This window comes from Melanotaenia boesemani, chromosome 1, assembly GCF_017639745.1.
Source record: "Melanotaenia boesemani isolate fMelBoe1 chromosome 1, fMelBoe1.pri, whole genome shotgun sequence".
Classification (NCBI taxonomy): domain Eukaryota; kingdom Metazoa; phylum Chordata; class Actinopteri; order Atheriniformes; family Melanotaeniidae; genus Melanotaenia; species Melanotaenia boesemani.
The window spans coordinates 29,854,847-29,880,245 of NC_055682.1; the positions used below are offsets into that span (position 1 = coordinate 29,854,847).

A 25,399-nucleotide genomic window follows, 5' to 3' on the forward strand; every position below is an offset into this window, starting at 1 on the left:
TGATAAATGTGCCCTTGATTGCTGGAAAATGTCTTATATTCCAATTGTGCAAATCACCAAGCTGATAGAAGTTACTTAAGGGTTCTTTGCTAAGTCATAAAAAAGGGAGAGTGAGCTAAGGATTTCCTTGCAGCCTCATGACGACCATGACTGGGCTCCTAAGAAGAAACTAGTCCATGTAAGAGTAAAATTGTTGATCGTAGTTTGTTTATACCAAACACACATAGCAGCAGTGCAATAAAAACACCAAAAGGTGTGATTGCACGAGCAGAAGCGATGCAGGTTTTTACATAGTTGGTCCTAATCCCATCTGCTTTCACTCATCTACACATGAAGGACTTATAGGCTTCCAAGCAACTCCATGCTTTTATCGGAGACACCAGATAGTTCACAATGTCGGAGAACTGAAGTGACAGGTGTTTTTCCAGTGCAAAGCATACATTTGTATTGGATAATGTATAAATTAAGCTTTTTTTTAAGGCATGTCATGTGTGAACTTGCATCTTAACTTTGAAAATACTTGGACATCATCTTGCATCTTCATTGCACAGTAGCTGTTCTAGATTGTTTAACCACTTCTTCATTTGCCAGAAGACAAAGGGCCTGCAAAATTCATGTGATTAAAAACCAGCAGTAGGGGACACCAGGGAAAGTTGTAACACAGGTCAGTTAGGAATCACCTAATTCACCCTGCACATATTTAGTTTAGTCCTTAGTCTGCATGTGAAAAAGTATTGCCTTGAAGCAAACACAGCTAAAGTTGCAAGGGAAAATCTCATTTTGAGGTAAGAAAATAATTTTTTTAGGCCCAAATTATTTTTGGGATTACATTGCGTTGTAGTCCTTGTCAAACATGTCGTGTTGATTATGTGTCTGTTTAGCTGTCTTTCAGGCAGATTATTTGTAGTAATGTTTTAGTTGTTAGCTGTATGGCAAGCTAGCTCATCCATAATGCACTGAGGGACAGTTGTGACACACTTGCATGGAATAGGTTGTAACAGCTTTCAAAATGTTACAACTGACCACAACTAAATTTGAATGAACGTATAAGTAAAAATATGATTTGAATGTCAACATTTTGTTGTAGGCCACATTCAAATCAAATCAAATCAAATTAAACTTTATTTATAAAGGGCTTTTCATGCCAAAGAAAACACAAAGTGCTTTACATGATAAAAACAATTCATGGATATTAAAATAAAACAAGCCTTCACACACCAAAATAGATAACATAGCAATTTAAAAACACACTCATTATTGTCTCTTTCACGCACAGAAACAAATAAGTTGGTCTCCCCTACATTTTACAACAAATGCACTGCTATTTTTTATTAATACCTTAAAAGGTTTTTTTTTAACCATTCATTCATTATCTGTACCTCTTTGTCCATTACGGGTTGCGAGTAAACTGGACCCGATCCCAGCATTTTGGCGGGTGAGAGGCAGGGTACACCCTGGACAGGTCACCAGTCCATTGCAGTTGGACTGGTTTTTACCCCGTTAATCTATATTAAAATTATTAACACAATAATAACACAATGTCGTGATCAACCCAGAATCAATTCTTGAGCCAAAATAATGTTTGGTTTTATAAAAATTAGTGTGGGAACCCATAGGTTTCCAAAGCTTCACTTTTCATATCAGTCAAGCATCCTTCAGTCCTCTAGTGGGCTCCACACAAAAACAAAATGAAGCTTCAAAGTACTTGCAAGTCATTGTATAGGCTGACGTACATAACTAACATCTCTCATCTCTCATGGTGCTGTAATCAGAGCTGCATATCGTGGATGCTTATTTGTGGCATCCTATCATGATCACACCTTCGAGCTCTTTACTTGCAAGTCTATAAGTGCCCTTCATTCGGTAATGCCATTCAAGTGATGAGAATCTTAAAATACAAGTAATTTTTGTTGAGTCATTGTTTGCTGACCCTCTAGATGCACATCAGTGGGAATACATTTTTCATCTTCATGTCAAGTAAATGTCTTTTATGTTTAATGTATTATTTGTAATAAATTTGCAAAAAAATCTCTTTAATAATAATAATAATAATAAACTTTTTCATATTGTCATTATGGGGTATTGTGTGTAGAATTCTGAGGACAAAAATGAATTTATTCTATTTTGGAATAAGGCTGTAACATAACAAAATGTAAAAAAAAATGAAGCACCGTGAATACTTTCCGGATGCACTGTAAATTTGCTGCCAAGGACAGAGCAGGTAGCAATGAAAGCAGACATATTTGTGTCTTTTGGATATGAATTTATGCTGCATGAGAAGGTTTTCTTTGGCGGTGTTAACATTCAGAGGAAACAAATCCCCAAAAGAAACTAAATATTGATGCTTATTCTGCTGCATAAATAAGTTCTTCTTCTCTTAGGCTATAACCAAAAGGAGCTGTTTATCATTGACTAAATGTATATGTTTTGTAATGTTTTCTCTCTAGTCCCCAGTCTAACCCAACAAGGGGAGGTTGTGCAGGTGACATGATGAATGCAAAAGTGACCAAGATGATTAAAGATTGATTTTCAAACCCTTTTTTTTTTCACTGGTTGAAAACAGTACAATGGAAAGAAATTTATTCAGCATTCAGTCCTCCGGAGTTTGGGGTAATTATCACTTCTGATTCTGATCTCCACTGAATACAAGACCCAAGTGCTGAGGGCTAATTTCTAATGAGGTCTTACACCTGGGGTGGAAAGAGTGGGCACAGCTGTCTTTGTTTTTACAGAAACACACATTTACTAAATGTAATGTCACACATAGCATCTGTGAAACTGACAGCATGGATAAAAAAACCCTAGCTAGATCTGTTGTACCGCTCTATAAGACATATGTTAGTTTGTTCCAAGTGTGCTGTGTGGCTGACTTCTGCTGTCCAATAACAATAAATTAACATATTTCTGTAACTACAGGGTCTGTTTGAATACTTTTGGAATCAGAGTAAGGAGAAATTTGTTAAGATGTGCAATTATCAGTGAATGTTACTGGTGATGAATAAATGAAGATGGTACACAGTACTAATAAAAAAGTTTCAGGCTCACCTAAAAAACATAAAATACTTTCAGGATGAGTATGAATATCCTTTATTTCAAATGGATATTCATACAGCTACAGCTGTATCACATCATAGTACAATATGTGAACATTATCTCTGCAAAGGCCAACTCTGATAAAGTGAAGGTTTAAAGGATAAAGTGAGAGGTTTTAGTACAGACTGCCCAGACAAGGTTTGTCCATTTTAGCTGTTTGGCACCATCTGATCTCAATGTCCTCCAACTAGAGGATGTCAGGACATTTTAGAAGGTTAAAGACAATGTATTTGGTGGGAAAATAATATCAAATGAACTGAACAAGAGACTTTTTCATGGCTGAAATAAGGGCTATAAACATATATGTTCAAAAATTTGACTGGTGCATCCTTAAATAGCCTTTTTTTTTTGTATAACATCAGGTCGATCACAGGGCAAACTTTAAAAGTAAATTTTGGTTACATCTGAGGATAGAAGAAGGTATGTAAATGATGTTAAAAGACCAAGAACCATTTTTACTGAGTTCAACTTTCTTATAGGCAAGGCAAGGCAAGGCAGTTTATTTGTATAGCACATTTCATGTACAGGACAATTCAAAGTGCTTTACATAAAACAAAGACATTACAGATATTAGAATAGTAAAAGGCATCAACACATAATCAACACATAATCACAATAAAATAATAAATTACATTAAAATGATTAAAAGCAAGATAAGTTAAAAAAAAGTTACCGTGCAGATTTCATGCATAGGCGCATGAGAAAAGAAAAGTTTTTAACCTGGATTTAAAAATGTCTACATTTGGGGAAAGTTTAATCTCCACTGGCAGTTTGTTCCATTTGTTTGCAGCATAACAGCTAAATGCTGCTTCTCCATGTTTAGTCTGGACTCTGGCCTGGACTAGTTGACCAGAGTCTTTGGATCTAAGAGCTCTGCTAGGTTTATATTCTCTGAACATATCACAGATGTATTCTGGGCCTAAACCATTCTGGGATTTGTAAATGATCAGAAGGGTTTTAAAATCTATTCTGTGACTGACTGGAAGCCAGTGTAAAGATTTTAAAACTGGTGTGATGTGTTCAGATCTCTTAGTCCTGGTTAAAACTCTAGCAGCAGCGTTCTGGATGAGCTGCAGATGTTTAATGCTCTTTTTAGGAAGTCCTGTTAAAAGACCATTACAGTAATCCAGTCTACTGGAGATGAATGCATGGATGAGTTTCTCTTGGTCTTTCTGGGAGACTAAACTTTTAATTCTGTTGATGTTTCTGAGCTGGTAAAAAGCTGTCTTAGTGACAGCTTTGATATGGCTGCTGAAAGTCAGATCTGAGTCTATCAACACTCCCAGGTTACGAACTTGGTTGGTAATTTTAAGAGCCCGAGTCTCCAGGTGTTTGCCAATGCTGACCCTCTTCTCTTTGCTACCAAACAGAATAATCTCAGTTTTGTCTTCATTTAATTGTAGGAAATTCTCCCTCATCCAGGTGTTTATTTGCTCCAGACACTGACACATTAAGTCTATTGGACTGCAGTCATCTGGTGACAGAGACACATAAAGTTGTGTATCATCTGCATAACTTTGATAACTAATGCTATAGTTTTGTAATATTTTACCCAAAGGGAGCATATACAAGTTGAACAGAAGAGGTCCAAGGACTGACCCCTGGGGGACTCCACAAGTCATGGCCACTCGCTCGGATTCATAGCTGCCGATCGTAACAAAATAACTCCGGCCTTCTAAATAGGACCTGAACCAGTTAAGGACCGCTCCAGAAAGTCCAACCCAGTTTTCCAGCCTGTGCAACAGGATTCTGTGATCTACAGTATCAAACGCAGCACTGAGATCCAACAGAACCAGGACTGATACTTGACCAGAATCGGTATTCAACCTAATGTCATTTAACACTTTGACCAGAGCTGTTTCAGTGCTGTGATGAGGTCGGAAGCCGGACTGAAATTTATCAAGATTTCCACTTTCATTTAAAAAGTCATGAAGCTGGTGAAATACAACTTTTTCAATAATCTTGGAAATAAAAGAGAGGTTAGAGACAGGTCTATAGTTGTTCATTATAGAGGCGTCTAGAGTCCTTTTCTTTAGGAGTGGCTTAATAGCAGCTATCTTTAGTGACTTGGGAAAAATGCCTGATGCCAGCGAGCTGTTAACTATCAGTAGGAGATCACTTTCTACTGAGGTAAAAACTGTTTTTAAAAAGTCGGATGGTATCATGTCCAGAGTGCATGTTGTTGATTTCAAATGCCAAACTGTTTCTTGTAGGACTTTTAAATTCACCATTTTAAATTGTGACATGACATCAGAATTATTTCCGGGTTTTAGACACAGACTAATTTTCTTGTTTGACTGTGTGGAATTAATATTTTGCCTAATTGTTTTAATTTTTTGGCTAAAAAAGTTTGCAAATTGGTTGCATTTCTCAGTGGAAAGGAGCTCTGGGCTTATCTGTTTGGGAGGATTTGTAAGTTTTTCAATCATAGCAAACAGAGTGCGAGAATTGTTGACATTCCTGTTAATCATTTCAGATAAATGCAGCTCTCTGGCCGAGCACAGCTCATTGTTATAGTTACGTAGGCTTTGTTTGTACAGCTCATAGTAAATTTGAAGTTTATTTTTCCGCCATTTCCGCTCAGTTTTTCTGCATTCTCTTTTTAGGCTGGTAACCACAGTGGTGTTTCTCCATGGTGTTTTCTGTTTGCTCAAGTTGCTCTTGATTCTTATCGGTGCAACAGCATCCATTACATTCAAGATTTTCAGATTGAAATTATCCAGGAGTCCATCAACTGACTCTGCACTGGTTGTTGGTAACATCGCTATGGCCTCCACAAACTTAGCACTTGTTCTTTCATTAATGTACCTCTTCCTAACGGAGAAGCAGGTTGGTTGAACATTCTGAGTGATCAGTAAATCAAACAAAATACAAAAATGGTCAGACAAGGCCAAGTCAGTGACCGCAACAGAAGAAATATCAACACCCTTTGAAATAACCAGGTCCAGAATGTGACCTCGAATGTGGGTCGGTTGTTTAACATGTTGCCACAAACCAAACATGTCCAATATGGAAGAAAATTCCTTGACATTACCATCCGTCATGTTATCTATGTGAATGTTAAAATCCCCAGTTAAGATGAAATGGTTAAAATCAGTAGAGATAACCGACAATAATTCAGAAAATTCATCAATAAAATTTACACAATGTCCTGGACGTCTGTAGATGATTAGAAATAGGATTTTAGGAATGCCCCTTAAAATAAAACTAAGATATTCAAAAGAAGTAAAATCACCAAATGACATTTCTTTACACTGGAATGAATCTTTAAATAAGGCAGCTTCTCCTCCCCCTTTCCTCCCGTTTCGACATTTATTCATGAAACTAAAATGAGGGGGTGCTGTTTCATTAAGAACTGTAGCACTTGTGTCTTCTGTTAACCATGTTTCTGTCAGAAAAAGAAAATCTAAACTGTGAGAAATGATGAAGTCATTAACTAACAGTGACTTGTTGGACAGAGATCTAACATTTAGTACAGCTAGCTTTATGAAGTTTACACTGGTCTCTGTTGTATTCTGAGTTATACAAGGTACAGTTAACAGATTAGATCGATTCACCCCACAAGCTGACCGTGTTCGATTCCTTATTTTACTAACTAACACAGGAATCCTACTGGGTCCAGGCTTGATCTCAGAACAGCTGTCAGTAGTAGCAAAACTACAGCAAGGACCCTGAACGCATCATGGCATGTTATCTTTGTTGTGAATTCTGCTGCTCTGGGAACCTCCTCCCATGCCCTGCTCGGTCAGGACAGATGATCTAATAGGAGGATGAGGAGGGGGAGGAGGGGGAGCCCTGTATTTCTTGGTAGATGGTGGTCGCTGGGGTTCAGACCTGGATAGAGACATCCTTTTAAGACCTTGAGTGATGTGGAGAAGAGGGTCTGGTGAGGGGGGAGAGCTGGCAGTTGATCGCTTCTCTGCTGTGTCCTTCGCTCTTATCTGTACACTCATGTTTGGGTTATGAAAACAGTTATGAAACAGATTAACTTATTTTATATCATATTTTGTTCTGACTTTTAAGTGATGAGTTGTATTAGACTCTTTTTTGCTGAGAATAATTGAAAATATCCATATCGCTTATTTCTAGAAAAGTAAACTGCAAATGTTTTAATCTGATCATTCAGCTGTTTCAGCTCAAGTAGTGTGTCTCCCTTCACCAGCTTTCCCTCAATGAAACAACAACTTCTCTCTCACAGGAAGTCTGTTTTATGAGCTAAAACTCATTCATACATACATAAAGTTTATGTTGTAGACATCCACAATGGCCACTGGGCTTTATTAAGTCCAGAGTCAACGCAGCGTCTACCAGGAGATTTTAGAGCACTTCATGCTTCCTTCAGCAGAAAAGCTTTTTGGAGATGCTGATTTTATTTTCCAGCAGGACTTGGCACCTGCCCACACTACCAAAAGAACCAAAACCTGGTTCAATGACCAAGGGATTACTGTGATTGATTAGCCTGCAAACTCTCCCAACCTGAACTCCATAGACAAACTATGGGGCATTGCCAAGAAAATGCAGAACAGATGAAAGATGCTATTAAAGCATCCTGGTCTTCCATTACACCCCAGCAGAGCCATAGCCTGGTAGCATCCATGCCACGTCGCACTGAAGCAGCAATTCATGCGAAAGGGCTCAAACCAAGTACTGAGTTCATATGCATGACTATACTCTTCAGATGGTCACATTTCTGTAGTCAAAATCCTATTTTTTTTTTCATTATTCCAATTTTCTGAGATTTTGATTTTTGGGTTTTTTATAAGCTATAAGCCACAATTATCAAAATTATGATAAACGCTTGAAATATCCCACCTTGCATGTAATGAGTCTAAAATTAGTTTACCTTTTGAAGATGAATTACTGAAAGAAATGAAGTTTTGCACAAAAAAATGTAATTTTTGGAGTTTCACCTATAATTCCCACACTGTCATTCAAAATCAAGTGCAAGTACTATTTTATCATTTACTGAATATGTGGCCCACAATTATGCTTTTGTCCTGCAATTGGACCTTTTTAATTTAAATGTGTGTGGTCATTTCTGTCTAAAGGGTAAAACTTCCAAATTGGTATTTTGATTTAACAGCAACATGAGAGCTGTGGCAACTTTAAAGTCTAATAAGTATTGAGTGTGTGGATGACACCTGCCTTGTTGTAACATCAGTGTGGGCTTTACAGCAGCTGTGTGCTTGTTTTTTACTCTAACAAGGCTCATGCAGACCACTATAAAATTGTTTCTATTAACACCAGGAGGTGCCAGCAGTCTACAAAACATTTGATGGTGCTCCTGTGCTGAGTTTGAGGTGTGTTGTGTAAATATTCTTTTGCACACCTTTCCGAAATTTAAGACTAAGACAGCTATGCACATTATTGGCAGGTAGATGATGTGTTGATGCCTGAGGATTTTACAGATTTACACTTTTTATCATGTGTAATGAGAATGTCAACGTCAAACATCTTCTTCCACAAGGAGTTAAGAGTTTAGATTTGTTTTTAGTTCAAAATATTTCTGTTTTTAAAATTGTACATATTGCACATATGTACTGTAAAGGTAGCTGTTGCCTCTAAAAAAAAAAATTAAAAAGACAATTTTAGCCAATATGGTAAGCTTAAAAAAAACATCTTCTGATACTGTCAGGTCTATATACCTGTATGTTACAGGTGAGAACCAAGTTGTGATGGACACAGCCTTAAAGCTGCTGGCAACCAATCAGCTCCTGCTGATTTTAAAAGCAGCCCACCATGAACCGTGCTTTTGTTCCAGGTGAAGGAGGAAAAGTCTCCTTCTGTGGTCACTTGCAAGTTAATCAGACATGCACATCACATCTACTCCAGACCCAGAGTCTTGTTGGTCTCTCATGGTGCTATAATCTGGAGCAAGTGACAGGCTGGACAAATAGACTGGCTGAAAGTGGATAACAAGACCAACAAGCTAAACCCAGAAATAAGCTAAATTAATGACTGCAATAATGAGCAATTAGCCTTTCATTGGTGAGCTACTCCACTTCTAGCTTGCCTCTTTCTTATAACAGTTTATACTTCAGTTTGAAATAGACCTTCTTAAACTGTATTCTGGGGTTTAAGGTTCAATGACATTGACCAAATATTCAGTCACGATTTTGTCAACCAAAGTTCATCATTAAAATAGATAAAAATGGATCAGCTATTTATTACAAACCTGACATCTGTCACAGCAGTGCTCGCCAGCCCATCACAAGGATATCAAACTCAAACAACACTGGAAGATACAAGTTATCCAGGTCCATAGAAAACAGTATGATCTCAATAGCTGTCCCTATCTATCACTGAGAGAAATTACCTCATCATTCATTCATTCAACCTTGAAGGAAATGAGCTAGAGATGGTAAGAACAGGAGTCATTGTTATAATGAAGCACCGACTGCTGACTGATGTTACAAGCCTGCAGGACTTCTTGATGCTCTGAGTGACAAGGAAAAAAGAAAACAGCCTGAAGCTGCAGGAGTGCTCCAGTACCATCTAGTGGTATGATGCAGTACACACAAACAGAAAGTGTAACGTAAAAAAAAAAGCTTAGAGAGATGCTTTTGTTCAAACACCAAAGAGGATAAAACCAGTTCATGTGATTTGCCCAGCAAAACCCATAAGGTATTAAACTCGGGGAAGATGCTACAAATCAATGCCAAAGACAACCTTGACAAGGACCAAGAAGTCCATTAGTGTATCCAATGATGGGTTGTGCCTGTTTTCTCATTGTATAACCCAGATTTTCTTTAAACTTGTTTCATGAACAGATGCCCTGAGGTTTTACTGCAGAAAAAGGAGGTATAATTAATAATTCATATTTTTGCCAAAATCAAAATCTCTTCCCAATTTCAGGATCTGTGTTTAAATCTAATATTTTTGGTCATATTTGCATTTATATAATTTTCTAAAAGTTTGAAGATCCATATGTACGCCAAGGCAACCGTGCTGTTAGACTACATTGACTTATTCCAGCCGCTTAAGTAATTTAGCACGAGGTTTCAGTTTGAATTATTAAAGTCCAAGTAATGAAGGTACTGTAGTTTATAAGCAAGAACTGCATTTTTGTATGGCAAAGGCTTACCAGTTAAGCTGTGGTTGTCTACCAAGGAAGCACTGGGCACTTTAGTAAACATCACCATCTACTGGGAGATGTATCAAATGCAAGCAAATGTCATGGAAACTCAGGAGATAAAGCATATCCTTCATGTGTGGGAGGTTTGAAGGTTACATCTAATGGCTCCTAATGCAAAATGCAATAAGATAGTTATAATTTCAGTCCTCTGTAAGCAGCTGCTCAGTTTTACATACTGCATTTTAATCACAATCCTCAGTTAATAAATACTATCTGGTCTTTGGATCAATTAACCCTCCATGTTTCTCAAAGGATTCTATTAATGAGAACAGAATCAGTAAATATTTCATAAAAGTCTTTATTCATAAACTTGATGCAAGTTTACAAATTACTTTACATTGTCAAAATCACCCTTGCAATGGAAAAAAGAAACCAAACCAAAGCATGCTTACAGTGCATAACTTTATAACCCGGCCACCGCAGTTAATGAAGCAAGGTAACAAACTCAGTATCAGGCTAGGTCAGTTGTCAGACCAATGTGTCGCTTGTCTATGCTGAGACGTCCTTGTTAGTCAGAAGTGTGTTGGTGCAAGAGAAGCTGTTCAGTGCTCAATAAGCGAATGCACCATCATTCCAAATATCAGCTTCATGATGTGGGATTACAACGGCTCTGATGCACAAGTCTCAGCTTCAGCTTTTCTTAAGAACCATCCTGACCTCTGCAAAGGTCCAAGCAGGAAAGATAACCAGTTGACACGTCTCATGGTACCTGACCTGTGCACTGATGCAGTGTGAAACCACAAGGAAACGAGTCATGAAAAGATGGATAAATCTACCCTTTCTAGCCACCCAACACAACCACTCTGTCTCCATAGCTTGGGGGGGGGGATATAATACCCACTGATATATTGACATGCAAAATACAGCAATATCAAAGAGAAAGGGGTAGCTTTGCTCTGGACCCCTCATCAAGCTCAGGTTAATCTCCGCTTCATGTATCTGATCATTCAAAAACACTCAGTAAGAATCAGTAATCTTGAGCCTCATTAACAATATACGTGTGGAATGCGACAGCCAAACACACCACAAGGTCTACAGGTAAAAACAAGGGCAAAATTTAAAAATGAGGAGAAAACAGAAAAGATTGAGACATTCAATCTTGACTTTGTGATGATATTCTGAACCAATCCGTAGCAAAGCCGAGTGTGCAGTATGTATTCCTGAGTTTGCTTCTCCAGGGAATGCAGAGTTGGGCTCAAAGATGTGACCAGAATGAAGTGATCAGTACACCACAACAGCTAACAACCATGCCAAAGACCGTAGTTTGGTTGATAAAAATTAGAAAGGATTCTTTGTTGTATCCTGCAAGTCTAAACAAATGTCACATGTGCTCAACGTGATAAAGCTTTGTTTTCTAAGCATCCACCCGTTGTGAGGTTTGTATCACCCTGGAAATCCAAAAAAAATAAAAATTTAAAAATTAAAAAAAAACAAACTCCAAAATTAGGACTGACTGAATGAAATAGCATAACTAAGCCTTATACGCTGGTTATCAGGACAATATACTTTAAATAATGCAAGTAACCACACAACAGAACACCCACAACAAACATGTAACTGCATTAATTGGAATGCTCCACAGAGTTTGTCTGCATATTATTCACATTACATCAAAGCCTCAGCACGCCGAGGGGTACAGCAGTGCTGAGAGTGGTCATGAATAGTAACCAGAGAGGTGGTGATGGGAACAGCCGAGTCTTTCCTGTGGCAAATCCGAACAAATATTTATCAAGCCTGAACAAATATTCTGGAAACAGAAGAGACTCCTGTTAATCTTCCCCGGTGTGATACTAGGTATACAGTGGAGACTATTGCTGTGAATTTGTGACTCTGGTTGCATTTTAAAGCAGCCGTGAGTGTAAGGAAAAGTCCCCCCCCCCCTCTCCCCAGACAGCTAAATTGGTCTATGGAAGTGAACCACCTTCAAGAACTACGTAGGTGACAACAAACTGTTAACCATGATACAGTATTTGTGTCCTGGCTGCATAGTCTCACTTAGGTTCCTGTAGCTTAAGTGGTTCGATATGAATAGGAAACCCCTGGTATGCTGCTAACTGATGTCTTACACAATAGCAGGTGTGGGGGGCGTGGGGGGTGGGGGGGGGGTTTCACCATTGCCAAACATGTTAGGTTTACAAGTCCAAGGAAAAAAAAAAAAAAAAGAAAAACAAAAGAAAAACAATAAACTAAATAAAACTGTAGTAGTCATTAAGCTTACATTAAAACACGGCGTTCTTTTCATTTCCTTCGGATACTTAAATAGTATCAATGGAGCAACTTTTTTTTTTATTTTTTTATTCTAAATTGGTCTTTAGGAGTTGCAGTGCCCCTGCCATTAATAGTCAAGTGAATATAGCAATAGTCTGCCCAGCCAAAGACCTAGACAAGGTTACATTATAAACAATTAAATCCATTTGCTGAAATACAAATATACATGTTTACAGTGGAGTTAAAATCAACTACATTACAGTGTGATCCAATCCAAACATGCCCCTGCTTTGCCTGATCACGTGTTACGCTGCCAGACGAACCACACACCAAACCTCTCCTCCGGAGTTATCCAGCTGCTTGTTGTGATGATGGTGGTAGTCTCCCGAGTTTACAAGTCAGCAGCATGTTCTTCTTCGCAATCAGCTGTCCCACCCAAGTCTGCAAAGGTCCCTTCATCTTCCTCCCCAGCTCAGGGCTTTAAGCTTTAAAAGATAAGAGGTATGAAAGCAACTAGCCTCGGAAGCAGTTTTTCCCCCTACTCCCCCAAAAAAGGTGGGGTCTTGGCATTAAAAAGATGATAAATGAGCAGAATATTACAGAGGCCATCCAAGGATAGAAAAGGCAGCGGGTTCCCTCCCCCCCACCCCTACCACCAGCTTTTTCACCGTCCTTCCCAGCTACCACTGCATATCAGGTAATGTTGCATGCCAGTCTTCGATCCAGTCCGTGGCCAGAGAAGCAGAGTCTGGCACCTGAAGCATCAGACAGCCACTGCGGGAGGATAAAGCCATGCTGCACCTTTCAAGCCAGCAAGTAATCTCAACATGCTCAATGCCAAAATCAAAGGGTGAGTTTGCATGACATTTTGTCCATTGGTTTCCTGGAGTATGGGGTGAATGTTGCCATGGGAAAACATACAAAAAGAAAAACCTAATTGCATCAGACAACAGATGTATACTGAGATGAGTAACTGAAGCGAGGACACCTTGCGAGTAAGAAGCGTCTCCAATTTTAGGCAGGGGTGAACATGTCCATGTCCATGAGCTAGTTTTTGGGTCGTCAATGAATGAGGAATTTGGTTTGAAGTTCAAACTGTCATTTAGAGAAAAAACAAGAAAAAAAAAACTTGCAGGATAAAAACAATATTGGTCGCAAGGGAAAAAAAAAAAAAAAAAACTTAGACATGTGGTCCCAGTGCAGGAAAGGCAACAGTCTCTATTAGCCATCCTCCTTAGGGGGTGTGTACCAGCCTGGAAAAGAAGCACAAAAAGCACACTGACTATATGATAATAGGAAACATACACAACTCTTTTACATGTGTATTTTCTCCCACATTGGCTTGTATCAACATTTTCTAACATTTCTAGTTAGTCCAAAAATATCAAAGTACAAACCAAAAGGTGTTCAACAAGACTTTCAGTTCTCATTTTAGCTGTATTTATATATAGCTCCATGTAAGCTGACAAGGGAGGGTGTACTTTACATGAAGCTATCAGCAGTCGTCTTTTTTTTTTTTTTTTTTTTTTTTTTAAACAGTGAGGTGTTTAATTGAGGCCAAGGACAGGCACAAGAAATCTGCATGACTGTGACACTTTTACCAATAAACTTGAAACCAATTTAAAATCTAATATGCTAATGTTTCTCTATTTTTTTATTCTCTTTTTTATCAGTGCTTATTAAAAAATCTGGCCAAGATCAGTAGATTTGGCCAGATTTTGATAAGAAGTAGGGCTGAGCTGCACAATCACATCACTTCACATCGTTCTGCTCTTTACATCTAAGTCTGATAATGCACGTATGAGTAAATCATAAAAATAGGAACATGCATGCTCATCCGATCATTTCAGATCAGTTGGTAAAACAAGCCATACTGATTTCAAATTCAGGATTATTATTCTTCAAGGAAAAACAGTCCTGTGCCTATAATGTGTGCACGCTGAACAGAGTGAAACATGAAAGTTAAAGATGAAAATGTATTTGTACTTCCTCCGCTTAAGTAAATTTGAACTTTGAGTGTTGCAAACATTCACTTTTTACCATAATGTTCATTTAAAAAAGGGTTACTTATTGTATACCACATCAAAAATGATAATTATAAATTACAAAATTATACTAGATAAACTAGAAGGCAAATAAATTGTGTGATTGGTACCAGTTGATTCTGTTCAATTTAAAATTTAAGTACACACTACATATTCAGAAACTAAGTGTCTCTGTGATGTTTAAGGTCTATTGGTGAATGTTTTAATATAGTAAACAAGATTATATGTGCCACATTCTTCCATCAGTACTATAAGGCCATTAAAACAAACCAGTGTTATTGTCATATTGTGGTTCACGGAGCAGCTGCTGCAACATAACGCTTCCACAACAACCAATGTAAATTTGTGTTGCAGGTGTGAAAGCAGCATGCAAGAGGTGTGTATGCACCACAGAGATTCGCTCTAGAAATCTAAAAGTAGGACAGACTTTTATTTATGTTTTTATAAAAGCATGGTGTGCGCGGCCTTTTACAAAAAACTAGGTCATGGAGCATCAACGCATTCTGTTTAATTTAACCTCTACTATACAGACAATGATTCCAGCATCTACATTTGTCTCATCAGTATCATAAGAAGACAAAAGTACCTGAAATAAAGGGCTCATCATATTGTGTTCCCTGTGACTCACACAACCCTACACAGTGTGTGGGCTGTAGGTGCACTTAGTAAGAAGATACAATGTACAGCACATCCGCTCTGCCAATGTTAAATACCCTTTGTGTTCAATGTATTCAGCAAGTAAAAATTCAAGTGACATAACAGTTGAATTTACTTAATATTGAATTAATGTTAAATTAATGGCATAATATATATTATAGAATAAAGAAATGTACAAGTTATTTAAATGTAGTGAAAGCCTGTAGGCTACATGCATATTGTATATCTTTTTGTCCATGTTGAGTACATACACCATATTCATGCCACTTTAATTTCAGTAAACAAGGTCAGTAATTTACTCTGTGTGAAACTAGAGATGGAGACACTCACCGTTCTTTTCATGGATCTGAACCAGGGATTTGTAGGACTGCTGTGCTCTGGCAAGATTGTACTGGTTCTACATTACAGCAAAGAAAAAGATAACTTAAGTACATACATGCATACCCCGATTTACGTGGCCTACATCATTACATTATTTCAGTCTAACAAACTCTCACAAATATCCTCACTTACTTTGTTGGCTCCAAACTGCACTCTGGCTTTTCCTTTGACTAATGTGGCATTGATCTGCATGATGACAGACTCAATGGAATAGGCACTGCTCCAACCCTGCAACCAGGAAACCCAAGGACAATAAGAGCAGGTTGTAAAATGTCAAGAGATGCTAAAATAAACCACTCAACACACCTGCTTGGTGAGAAGTTCCATGCACAGGGCGCCTCCTCCAAGAACATAACTAAAGAAAAAAATCATTTTCAGAGAAAAAAAAAACATTTCTTCTTTTTACAAGAAAACTTTACAGTGACACAAACAGTGTGAGTTTGATCGTGGCAACTGGTGATCTAGTGGTGAAAAACTATTTAAAAAATAAAAAAGTGAACCAACAAACGCACCCTCCAGAAAGCACAGGTGAAACTACCCGCACAAATGGTGGATCGAAGGGAAAATTATCCTGCAGGCAACCAGCAAAAATATTTCCTTAATAGATTTCAAAAATACCAAATTGAATTTAATTATCATAAATACAAAGACAGTTTTACTCACTTTATATGAGAAGTTTAGTAAAATGTAATCCATTCCTTCCTTTTCCTTTAAGACTTGTAAATCACTGTGTAATGGGCTATCTGGGTCCACCCTGTTGGTCATTAAACAATACAGTCAGTCTGTATTTATGCTGACACACACACACGAAAATGACAAACTACTTACGTCCTCAGTTTGACGTGCCATTCATACAAGCTGTCATTAACAAGTTCAACCGAATAGATACCTGCAAGAGGAATGTATCACACAGGTCTTCAGTAACATGTTTCGCTATAACCAATGTATGAAAAGTGGAAACTTATTCTTGGTTTTCATCCTATTAAAAAAAAAAAAGAAAATTACACAATGAGGCCAAGAATAAGATGCTTCTGACAGGAATAACCCCTCCCATTACACTGTAAGCTAATTATGAAATAAGAAACTGCAAAGGTAATGAATTTCTACCAAGTAAAGGACCTCAACTAAAATATGTCTACTTAGAACAAAGGTTCTTGCTTAATGATTTAGCAAAAATATTTCTATGTGAAGCTAATGGGATAAGTGGGTCAATGTGCTTGTTACTAAAAACATCTAAAAGATGTTTGCCAATAGCAGTTACTTGGCAAGTAATCCCTAGTACTGCCATCTCTCCCATATGATGGAAGGAATGACCACATAAGGACACGTCAGAGCGGTTAAATAACCAGACTTCAGCAAAACTAAGCCACTCTAAGATCCTTTCCTCTGATCGTGTAACTATCAAGGCTGTCATAATGCAATGCTATTCACCTGTCACAAACAAGAGGACAGAATCTATTAATGCATGGGTGACTTGTGTCGTGCTGTGTGCATACCTGTCTTGTAACTCTGAGACCTATAGATCTCTCTAAGCTCCTTCATCAGGCGGTCTGAGGCCTGCACTGATCCAGACACAGCTCCCTGTGAAACACAACAACAACTGAATCAGTAAGGACAAAGAACACAGTGCTTTGCAATTTACCACTGGGGTAAACCTGTCATTTGTACTTTAAGTAGGCCAACATCAAAGACACAGCTTTATCCGCCTGGGTATCAATATTTAGATCAGAGCAGCCCTTGAGATGTATTTTGAAGATCCTCAAGATGTAAGGTCAAATAAGTGCATGACAAGCATGTAATATTGATTTCACAGCTATAATAACATCAATTTAGTTTGACATGTTTCAGACACAAAATCAACTGCACGGCTGAGTCACTGGCTGGATTATGAAAAACCTCAGATCCTGTTCCAGAAAAAGGCAGACAGTGATGAAAATGTAAAAATGTGCTGTATCCTGCACAACAGCAGGTTACATTTCCAATTGTCATTTATAAATTAGGTATCATATTTCTTTACAGTGTCCTCTTTTTTTAAAATATTTCCACATCTGTGCCGATCTACAGTAGTTCAGACGTTAGAGCATCAAAATATCATCAACCAGCACCTTCACCAAAATAAAGTCTTACATTCAAATGGTCTTGTCTCTGGTTCTTTCGGATCTTCTCCAGGATTGCCAGATTCTCCTTCTCGATGCCATCGTCCTCAGATTTCTTCCCATCCACTGGTTCCTCCTCTTTCATTTCATAATGGTCCAGGTCTTCGATGTCCTGAGAATTGATTTGACTATTTAAATTATGAGATTTGTGATCAAGGCTGGTGCTATGACCAAAAATGTTTTATGTTTTATTGCAACAATGCATGGTTAAATTACCATATAAACTACAAGTGTATGTAAGAGATGGAGAGAAAATGTGCAAAACTATAAACTGTTCTCATCCTTCTCAAAACCACGTTGCATCAAAAAGGTCAACAGCCTAAACAATGAGTATGAAATAATTAATTAAGATCACAGGAAAATAAGTCTGTATTTTTAAGCATCAACCACTCAAAAATAGAGCAAGGGCAAATCATTAGATGTTTAGATCAAAGATGACACCATACCTCTCCCATCTCCTCCTCCTCCTCTTCTTCAGATGTGGCTTCCTCTGTTCCATGCTGCAAGCACAGGCAACAATTTTGGTAAACTGAAGATGTTAGTTTGCAAAACTTACACCAGTCTATCTATGATATCTGCCTTACGGGTAGATATTACAGATAGAGAGGATACTTATAAGCTGTGACAACAGACTCATAAAGTGTCATTAACAAGATTCTGTAAATCAGACAACTGTTTAGTAACTAAGCTGCAGACGTTTGGAAAAGCTAAATGAAATTTCCCAATTTTAAGAAACATAATATATTTTTAAAAGTGAGCAAACAGTGGCTAGTAGTGGAGTTGTAATACCACTGGGATGCATTTCAGCTGAATCAACTGAACACACTTGCCTTTCGGTCTTGCCCCACAGGACCTGCAGGCAGGGGCTGGTCCAGCATCTCCACATCAGGATGTTGTGGAAGGTTGTACAGCCGACAAAGGTCACAAATTAGCTTTTTCAACTGCTGCAAAAGCTAGAGGGGACAAACCAAAAAAAAATAAGGACTACAGAATTGCAGTAGATAAGACAATTTACTTTTACAAAAGCAAATGCTGAGCAAAGCCTTGTGGCAGAAATGTCAGTGTGTCTATATTATATGTGCATAAGCATTAAAATGATTTTTTTCCCCCTCCCAATAATCGCATGTTCCTGAATATAAATGCAGTGATTTGTGATTGTGCCAGATATCAGAAAAAGAATGACTGCATTCCACCTTATAAGCTGGTTTCCAGGACATTCAAACTGAAACTGAGGAATAATGCAAAACTGTGCGATCTGTGAGTGAAGACAAAAAATGAAGACTAGGTTCTCCCTTATGGCTTCACAAAGTACGTATATAAACATCTTATGACTCACTAGAGGATGCTGCAAACACATACTTTGAAACTATAAATGTCTGTACACATAAAAAAAAATTAGAGATAACAGTCAGTAATTAACCCATTATAGTGAAATGCATCATGTGAGTGGAATGGCCTTTAGATCTGAAACAAAATTTCTGTGGTTTTTACCAAAAATCTTAAATGCTGCATTAGATTAGTTATTTCCAAGACATATTAAAAATATAAATAGTTTTCTCAATGTTGGTGAACACTGGAGAAAAATTAATCTACTTCCTTAGAAGCTGAGAAATAAATGTTTTAGAGGAGAGGAAAAAGTCTCTGAAACCCTCCATTTACAGGAAACTTTTTTATAAATGCTTAGATCTTACACATGCTTTTTTTGCATAGTGCCTTAAATCTGAATGAGTTAAACTGCATTTTATAGTGTGCTATGCCTTTGCAAATTTGGTGCAATAAAAATGTAGGGTACCACTAAGACATCTGTGCAACAGAAATGAGAAAAACAATCATATCTTTTTACAAAGGTTCATTTGCATCTCACTTGAGGTGTATTAAACAAACAATTAGACAAAAAAGCCATGTTTTAACATATCTATTAAAAGAATATTTTAGGTTCTTCAAACAAAAAACTTCAACAAGAAAGAATTCCAAAATGTCTTCAGATAACTAGGATTGCATCAGGAACTGTTCATCATCAGACATAACTAAGCTTGTATCAGTGAACCAGCGACAATGCCCTTTAGTCTGCTGAAGACCAATTTTGTCAGCATATTCCAATTTCAAAACAGAAAAATCAAAGTTTTACATTGCATACGTAAGTAGCTTATACTCAAAAGTGCATGTAGAAAGTGACAAATGAAGAACACTGAAATGACTAAACTAAAAAAAAAGACTTAATGCAGCAAAATCCATCAGGCTGTGTCAATAATTTAAAGAAAATCAGCTAACTGTAAAGCAGACAGGCCAATACTTGTTCAGCCAAGCACTTCAAGTAATTCAAAGTGCAAAAGGTCTTCCTTAATTTCAGTCATATGACATATAATTCAGACATACTAAGTAAGCGTTTTAGCCCAAGCTAGATCAGTTTATATATAAGTTAAGGATGGTGTAACAACTAGGTAATATAGACCTACCAGGGTGCTGCCTTTTCGAACGTCCTCCAACCTCTCCAAAACTTGAGCCAAGCTCGGGTCATCAGAGTCCACAAACCATATTGGTGGCGTAGATGGATAAGATTCCTAAAGGTAGCGGAGCACAACATAAACAGGACAGTCCTATCTATCAATATATTTGACCGTCATTCCAGTGTGTCAACAATATTAGACACATAATCCAACTACAAATAAAAATAAATAGATAAATAAAAATGAAAAGAGCCAAATCTGAGTTGACGACATTAGCATTCTGGACGCACCGTTAGCCGAATGCTGGCATTGCCTCCAAGACGTTTAACATGGATTTGTCCGATCGACAAATCGCCCGACAATATAGCTTACCTCATGTTGACACTGGCTAAAGAAACTACAGAACACTTGTTTGACAAAGGAGCAGAATGTACAGTTGTAGAGGTACACTGTTAAACGGTCAGCAAGTTAAGAACCGAACTTTAGCTCGCTAACACCTAACAAGGAAAGTGCATAACTAGCTAACACTTGTGTTCTTGTCTACTTACCGTAATGTTACAGTGGATAATTAACAGCTTTTCCCCAGTTACATTGAATTGACAACTAAGTTCATCAGGCTTCCAGTCAATTATCCTAAACCGTTCGTGGTTTGGATCAAAAATGGACTCCAAAAACTTCAGTTCGGCCTTCAGCCCCGACACCGACATCTTCCACGCATCTCCGGCTGGGCCGCTGGGGAGGGAGAGAAGTCAGGACTTAGCTTATAGCTAGTTCGAGTAACAGCGGAAATTTACTGCAAAGCAGGTCTTAAACTGTACCACGGAACTACGGGCTGCCCCGGTAGATGTGGTGGTTTCCAGTGACAGCTACAATCCCAGTCCGGTCTAATTTCAGCGCTACCAGATAGATTTGCTAATGAAGTGGCTAACGTTAGTTAGCTTCCAGTTAGCATGTGAATACAGCAAACTGCTTAGCAAATGCTAGCAAGCTAGTCCGTTGTTGTTGTCTTTCCGTCTATTGTTGTTGTCTACCTATAATAGCTGCATTTTAAAGCTTTTGCAATGTCTCTTGATCGTCTCCTCGCTGTCCCATCGGGTAGTTCTTTAATATTTATTTGACCGGGAAACTGGCAAAAAGTCACAACGACCTGACCTAATATCCCGCTATAAAGACAGTGTTTTTCATCCCGGTTCAACTGTAGCTGGCCTCTAATGGGGTTTAAAGATGGCGTTTGGCAATCTCCCTGTTCCCGCAGAATCCCAACATTCAGTGCGTTCTCAATTTATTTAAGGATAAGAAAATAAAGAAAAGTTTATGACAATGGATCACGCGATGCAACATCAATACAGGAAATGCCTACAATGTGATTGTCATTTTGTTTGCAGATAATAATCAATTTTCTTTCCTTAGATCTAAAAACCCACCCTCAGATATATGATTAATTAGTCACATTAATATTCATTAGCAAATGAGTATTTCTTTGAACTTTATGTTAAATTACAGTGTTTTCAAATAGCTGCCCTAATACTTTATCAATGAAAAAAATTAATTTTATTATAGGGCAGATAAAATATTTAACTCCATAGATAAAATAGCCAGCTTTACATTGTTAAATATTATACCTGTCCTAAACATGGATTTCTATTGATTCTTTTGAAATAATTTTAATTTATACTTCATGAACTTCAAAAGTTTAGAGTACAAACCCCCTCCACCCTGGTGACTGTAGTTCTCTGATTTATGGAGCAAATGGTGTAAATCTAACATTATTATCGATCTAGTTGAGCTTTGTTAAAGATGAATTTATGATGCAGTCCTTGCAGCCAGCTTATCTTGACAATCACTATTATTTTCGACTGACAAAAACAAGTATAAAGAAAGAAAGAAAGACCTTCAATTGGTTAAGTAGTGGAGTGTGAATGACCCGTAGACTGAAACTGATTAAGTATAAAACAGGAAAAGATAATCTAAGGGGTATCACGCTCTGGTCTTCGAGGGCCACAATCCTGTAGGTTTTGAATGTGTCTCACATCAACAGGATTTTCCTTGTGTTCGGGATGAGAAGTCCCAAGTAGTATTGTAACATACAACACTTTGGTCTCTCTTCATTATCCCCTGTTGACCATTACTTGACCAGGGAAAGACATGACTCATCATGTCTTTTTTTTTTTTTTTTTTTCTTTTGGTAGTAAAAATGTATGTTGTTGATTCCTCATCATTAACCCATTGGTACTTTCACAAATTTGTCCATATTTTGCAAGCAGTACAAAAATTAAGTTTTATTTAGCCTAGCTTCATCCCCCATGGCATAGCTCTGCTCCAACTGCTTTTGCAAAAATACAGAATTCATTTATTATTGTTAGGAAATTTTGTCAGCCCAACAATCAAATATTGGCTCATTGATAGAACAAGATTCAGTACTGGTGTTAATACGTTTGTACAGGAGTAAGGCCTTGGTGATCGTTTACAGTCTTGGTACTATGAAAACCTATTAGGCCAGAAATATGCTTACGTTTAAACTGCACGCCCACATAAATTACCACCTCTGTTGTGGGCTTAATTGTTCACATACCTGTGCAATACACCTACCTGTTACTGGATTCCATTAGAGTGCACACCAGAGAAATCTGAATCTGTTTAGACTAATCTATTTAACTATTAGTTAAATCTATTTAACTAATCTATTTAGAACTTCGGCATCTGCAGGTTATTAACAATAAAAACAGCAACAAGGAAGGAGGTTAATGTATGGTTAATAAGTATTTGGTTGATGTGGAAAAAGTGATAGCTACAGTATTGAGTGACTGTAAAAGTGAATTAATCTGAGAAATGCCACCGTTTGGATAATTTGCCCTATTTAAAAAAAAAAAAAAGAAAAGAAAAAGAAAATAAGGCTTTATGCTGATAGTTAACTCAACTTTGTTTTTTTTTAATCTAAAGACAGGAAAGGACTCAGCCAGAATGCATCATTTTTGGTGAGAAGCTAGCTAAGGAAAGCATAAAGCCAAGCATGGTTTCAGAATGGGGTAGCTGTCAGGTTTGCCCCTACACTGCCCCCGCTGGTCACTTGCATATTGCACTTTATGAATGCATACTGATAGTCTGTGAAGACATGCATCATCAACAATATATACAGTATTTCATTGTGGCACTTTTCTCCCTCCATACATTAGACAGTCACCATGTGCATGCACAATGTAAAGCAGGAATATTACTGGCCTAAGTCTTTTTTAATTGACTATCCAAATGAAACTGATTGGAAAGAAATTTTGTAATCATGGTTTAACTGTTATAGATAGCTTTAATTATTCTACTATTCTTTTTCTTTTTTTTGTATTTTCTCTTAGAAGTCTGCAGTTTTGTCAGTAAATACTAAATGCTCATTTTGTGAATTCTTTGTCAAAGAAATGTCATAAATGTGCAAATGTACAAAGATCTAAATATTGCAGCAGTTTACAGGCACCATGCTTCCAGGATGTGACTAAATAGGTCGTAAGAATACTTAAGAGATGGATATGTTTTCTGACATACTTAAGCAATAAACAAATCGTTTTAATTAGAGCACTTGAGTGTGTGTTGAAATTTTGCTTGCTGGCAAAGCCATTCTTAAAATGTGAAAAATGTGATTTACTCTAGATAATTATTTTATTTTATACAGCCACTGTTTCTGTTTCACTTATTGTCCAGCCTGTTAAGAAGTTTATAGAGCTTACTCAAAAAGATATAAAGTCAAATTTCTTGTGTCCAATATGGGAAGATTTTCATAAAACCTGGTTAAAGTGCATCTCAGTCAGTAGTGTGAAGGTTTGGAATAAACTCAGCCGAAAACTGAAGCAATGTTCGAGCATGACTGTGTTTAAAAACAGGCTCCAACTGATGATTTGCAACAAGTGATGACAACCTGTGGTGAATTCAAACGATGGCTCTAGCATTGTAAATAGGGTTATGCATATGAGTGCTCTCAGGGTGCATAGTGTATGTTGGCTGGTATATGTGTATGTGGATAGGTGTCACTGTATTGGTTGATGGTAATGAGGTTGTGAAATTACAGCTTTAAAATTTATTTTGGAAATAATATAATTTTTTTTCTTTGTTATTCAGTGTAAATATTCTTTTCCCATGGATTTATGAGACTCAGAAAACAGGATGATTGTAAAGGGTAATAGTTGATTATCAGAGTTTTGCTTCTTCCAAACCCTTTTCAGACATGTTAACTGGATACATGTGTATGTGTGTTATGTGTGTTGCTGTGCACGTGTATGTGTGGGGGTATGTGTACATATAGATGGGTGTATGCATGGTGGGTAGAGATTTACTTATAGACTATATAGATTTATTTCATGCATATGTATACAGACGTGGACAAAAGTGTTGGTACCCTCCGGTTAATAAAAGAAAAGCTCACAATGGTCACAGAAATAATTTGAATCTGACAAAAGTAGTAATAAATAAAAATTATGTGAAATTTAACCAATGAAAGTCAGACATTGCTTTTCAAGCATACTTCAACAGAATTATTAAAGAAAAAAAAAAACTCATGAAACAGGCCTGGACAAAAATGATGGTACCCATAGAAAAGACTGAAAATAATGTGACCAAAGGGACATGTTAATCCAAGGTGTGTCCACTAATTAGCATCACAGGTGTCTACAATCTTGTAATCAGTCAGTGGGCCTATATATAGGTCTACAGGTAGTCACTGTGCTGTTTGGTGACATGGTGTGTACCACACTCAACATGGACCAGAGGAAGCAAAGGAAAGAGTTGTCTCAGTAGATTGGAAAGAAATTTATAGACAAGCATGTTAAAGGTAAAGGCTATAAGACCATCTCCAAGCAGCTTGATGTTCCTGTGAAAGCAGTTGCACATATTATTCAGAAATTTAAGATCCATGGGACTGTAGCCAACCTCCCTGGACGTGGCCGCAGGAGGAAAATTGATGACAAATCAAAGAGACGGATAATAAAAGAGCCCAGAAAAACTTCTAAAGAGATTAAAGGTGAACTTCAAGCTCAAGGAACATCAGTGTCAGATCGCACCATCCGTCACTGTTTGAGCCAAAGTAGACTTAATGGGAGACGACCAAGGAGGACACCATTGTTGAAAATAAATTATAAAAAAGCCAGATTGGAATTTGCCAAACTACATGACAAGCCACAAAGCTTCTGGGAGAATGTCCTATGGACAGATGAGACAAAAACTGAGTTTTTTGCCAAGGCACATCAGCTCTATGTTTACAGATGGAAAAATGAAGCATATGAAGAAAAGAACATTGTC

The 25,399-nt window shown here is 37.5% G+C and overlaps 1 protein-coding gene across 2 annotated transcripts; it reads right to left on the reverse strand.

The window, feature by feature from the left end:
* Window positions 1-10,506: 10,506 nt before the first annotated feature.
* On the reverse strand, window positions 10,507-21,357 carry LOC121646234 (ubiquitin-conjugating enzyme E2 Q2-like). 2 transcript variants are annotated; one of them, XM_041995164.1, is made up of 14 exons: window positions 20,941-21,357; window positions 20,671-20,854; window positions 20,132-20,236; window positions 18,506-18,628; window positions 18,122-18,175; window positions 17,647-17,787; window positions 17,016-17,100; window positions 16,348-16,408; window positions 16,183-16,273; window positions 16,032-16,090; window positions 15,826-15,874; window positions 15,652-15,747; window positions 15,469-15,535; window positions 10,507-13,689 (listed from the first exon to the last, which is right to left on the reverse strand). In XM_041995164.1, the coding sequence occupies exons 2-14, from the start codon at window positions 20,827-20,829 to the stop codon at window positions 13,658-13,660; spliced, it is 1,122 nt and encodes a 373-aa protein (XP_041851098.1). In that variant the 5' UTR covers window positions 20,830-20,854; window positions 20,941-21,357; the 3' UTR covers window positions 10,507-13,657. The 2 variants fall into 2 exon arrangements, with proteins under 2 accessions (XP_041851098.1, XP_041851176.1); XM_041995242.1 differs by having other exon boundaries at window positions 20,671-21,357.
* Between the last annotated feature and the right edge of the window lie 4,042 nt (window positions 21,358-25,399).

Bases quoted from the DNA above. Each gene is read 5' to 3' on its own strand.
- LOC121646234 (XM_041995164.1), bottom strand. From the start codon at position 20,829: ATGTCGGTGTCGGGGCTGAAGGCCGAACTGAAGTTTTTGGAGTCCATT. The intron at 15,748-15,825 runs GTGTGTTGAGTG...TCCTGGTTGCAG, and splicing joins TGGAACTTCTCACCAAGCAG to GGTTGGAGCAGTGCCTATTC. The intron at 15,536-15,651 runs GTAAGTGAGGAT...GCTGTAATGTAG, and splicing joins TGCAGTTTGGAGCCAACAAA to AACCAGTACAATCTTGCCAG.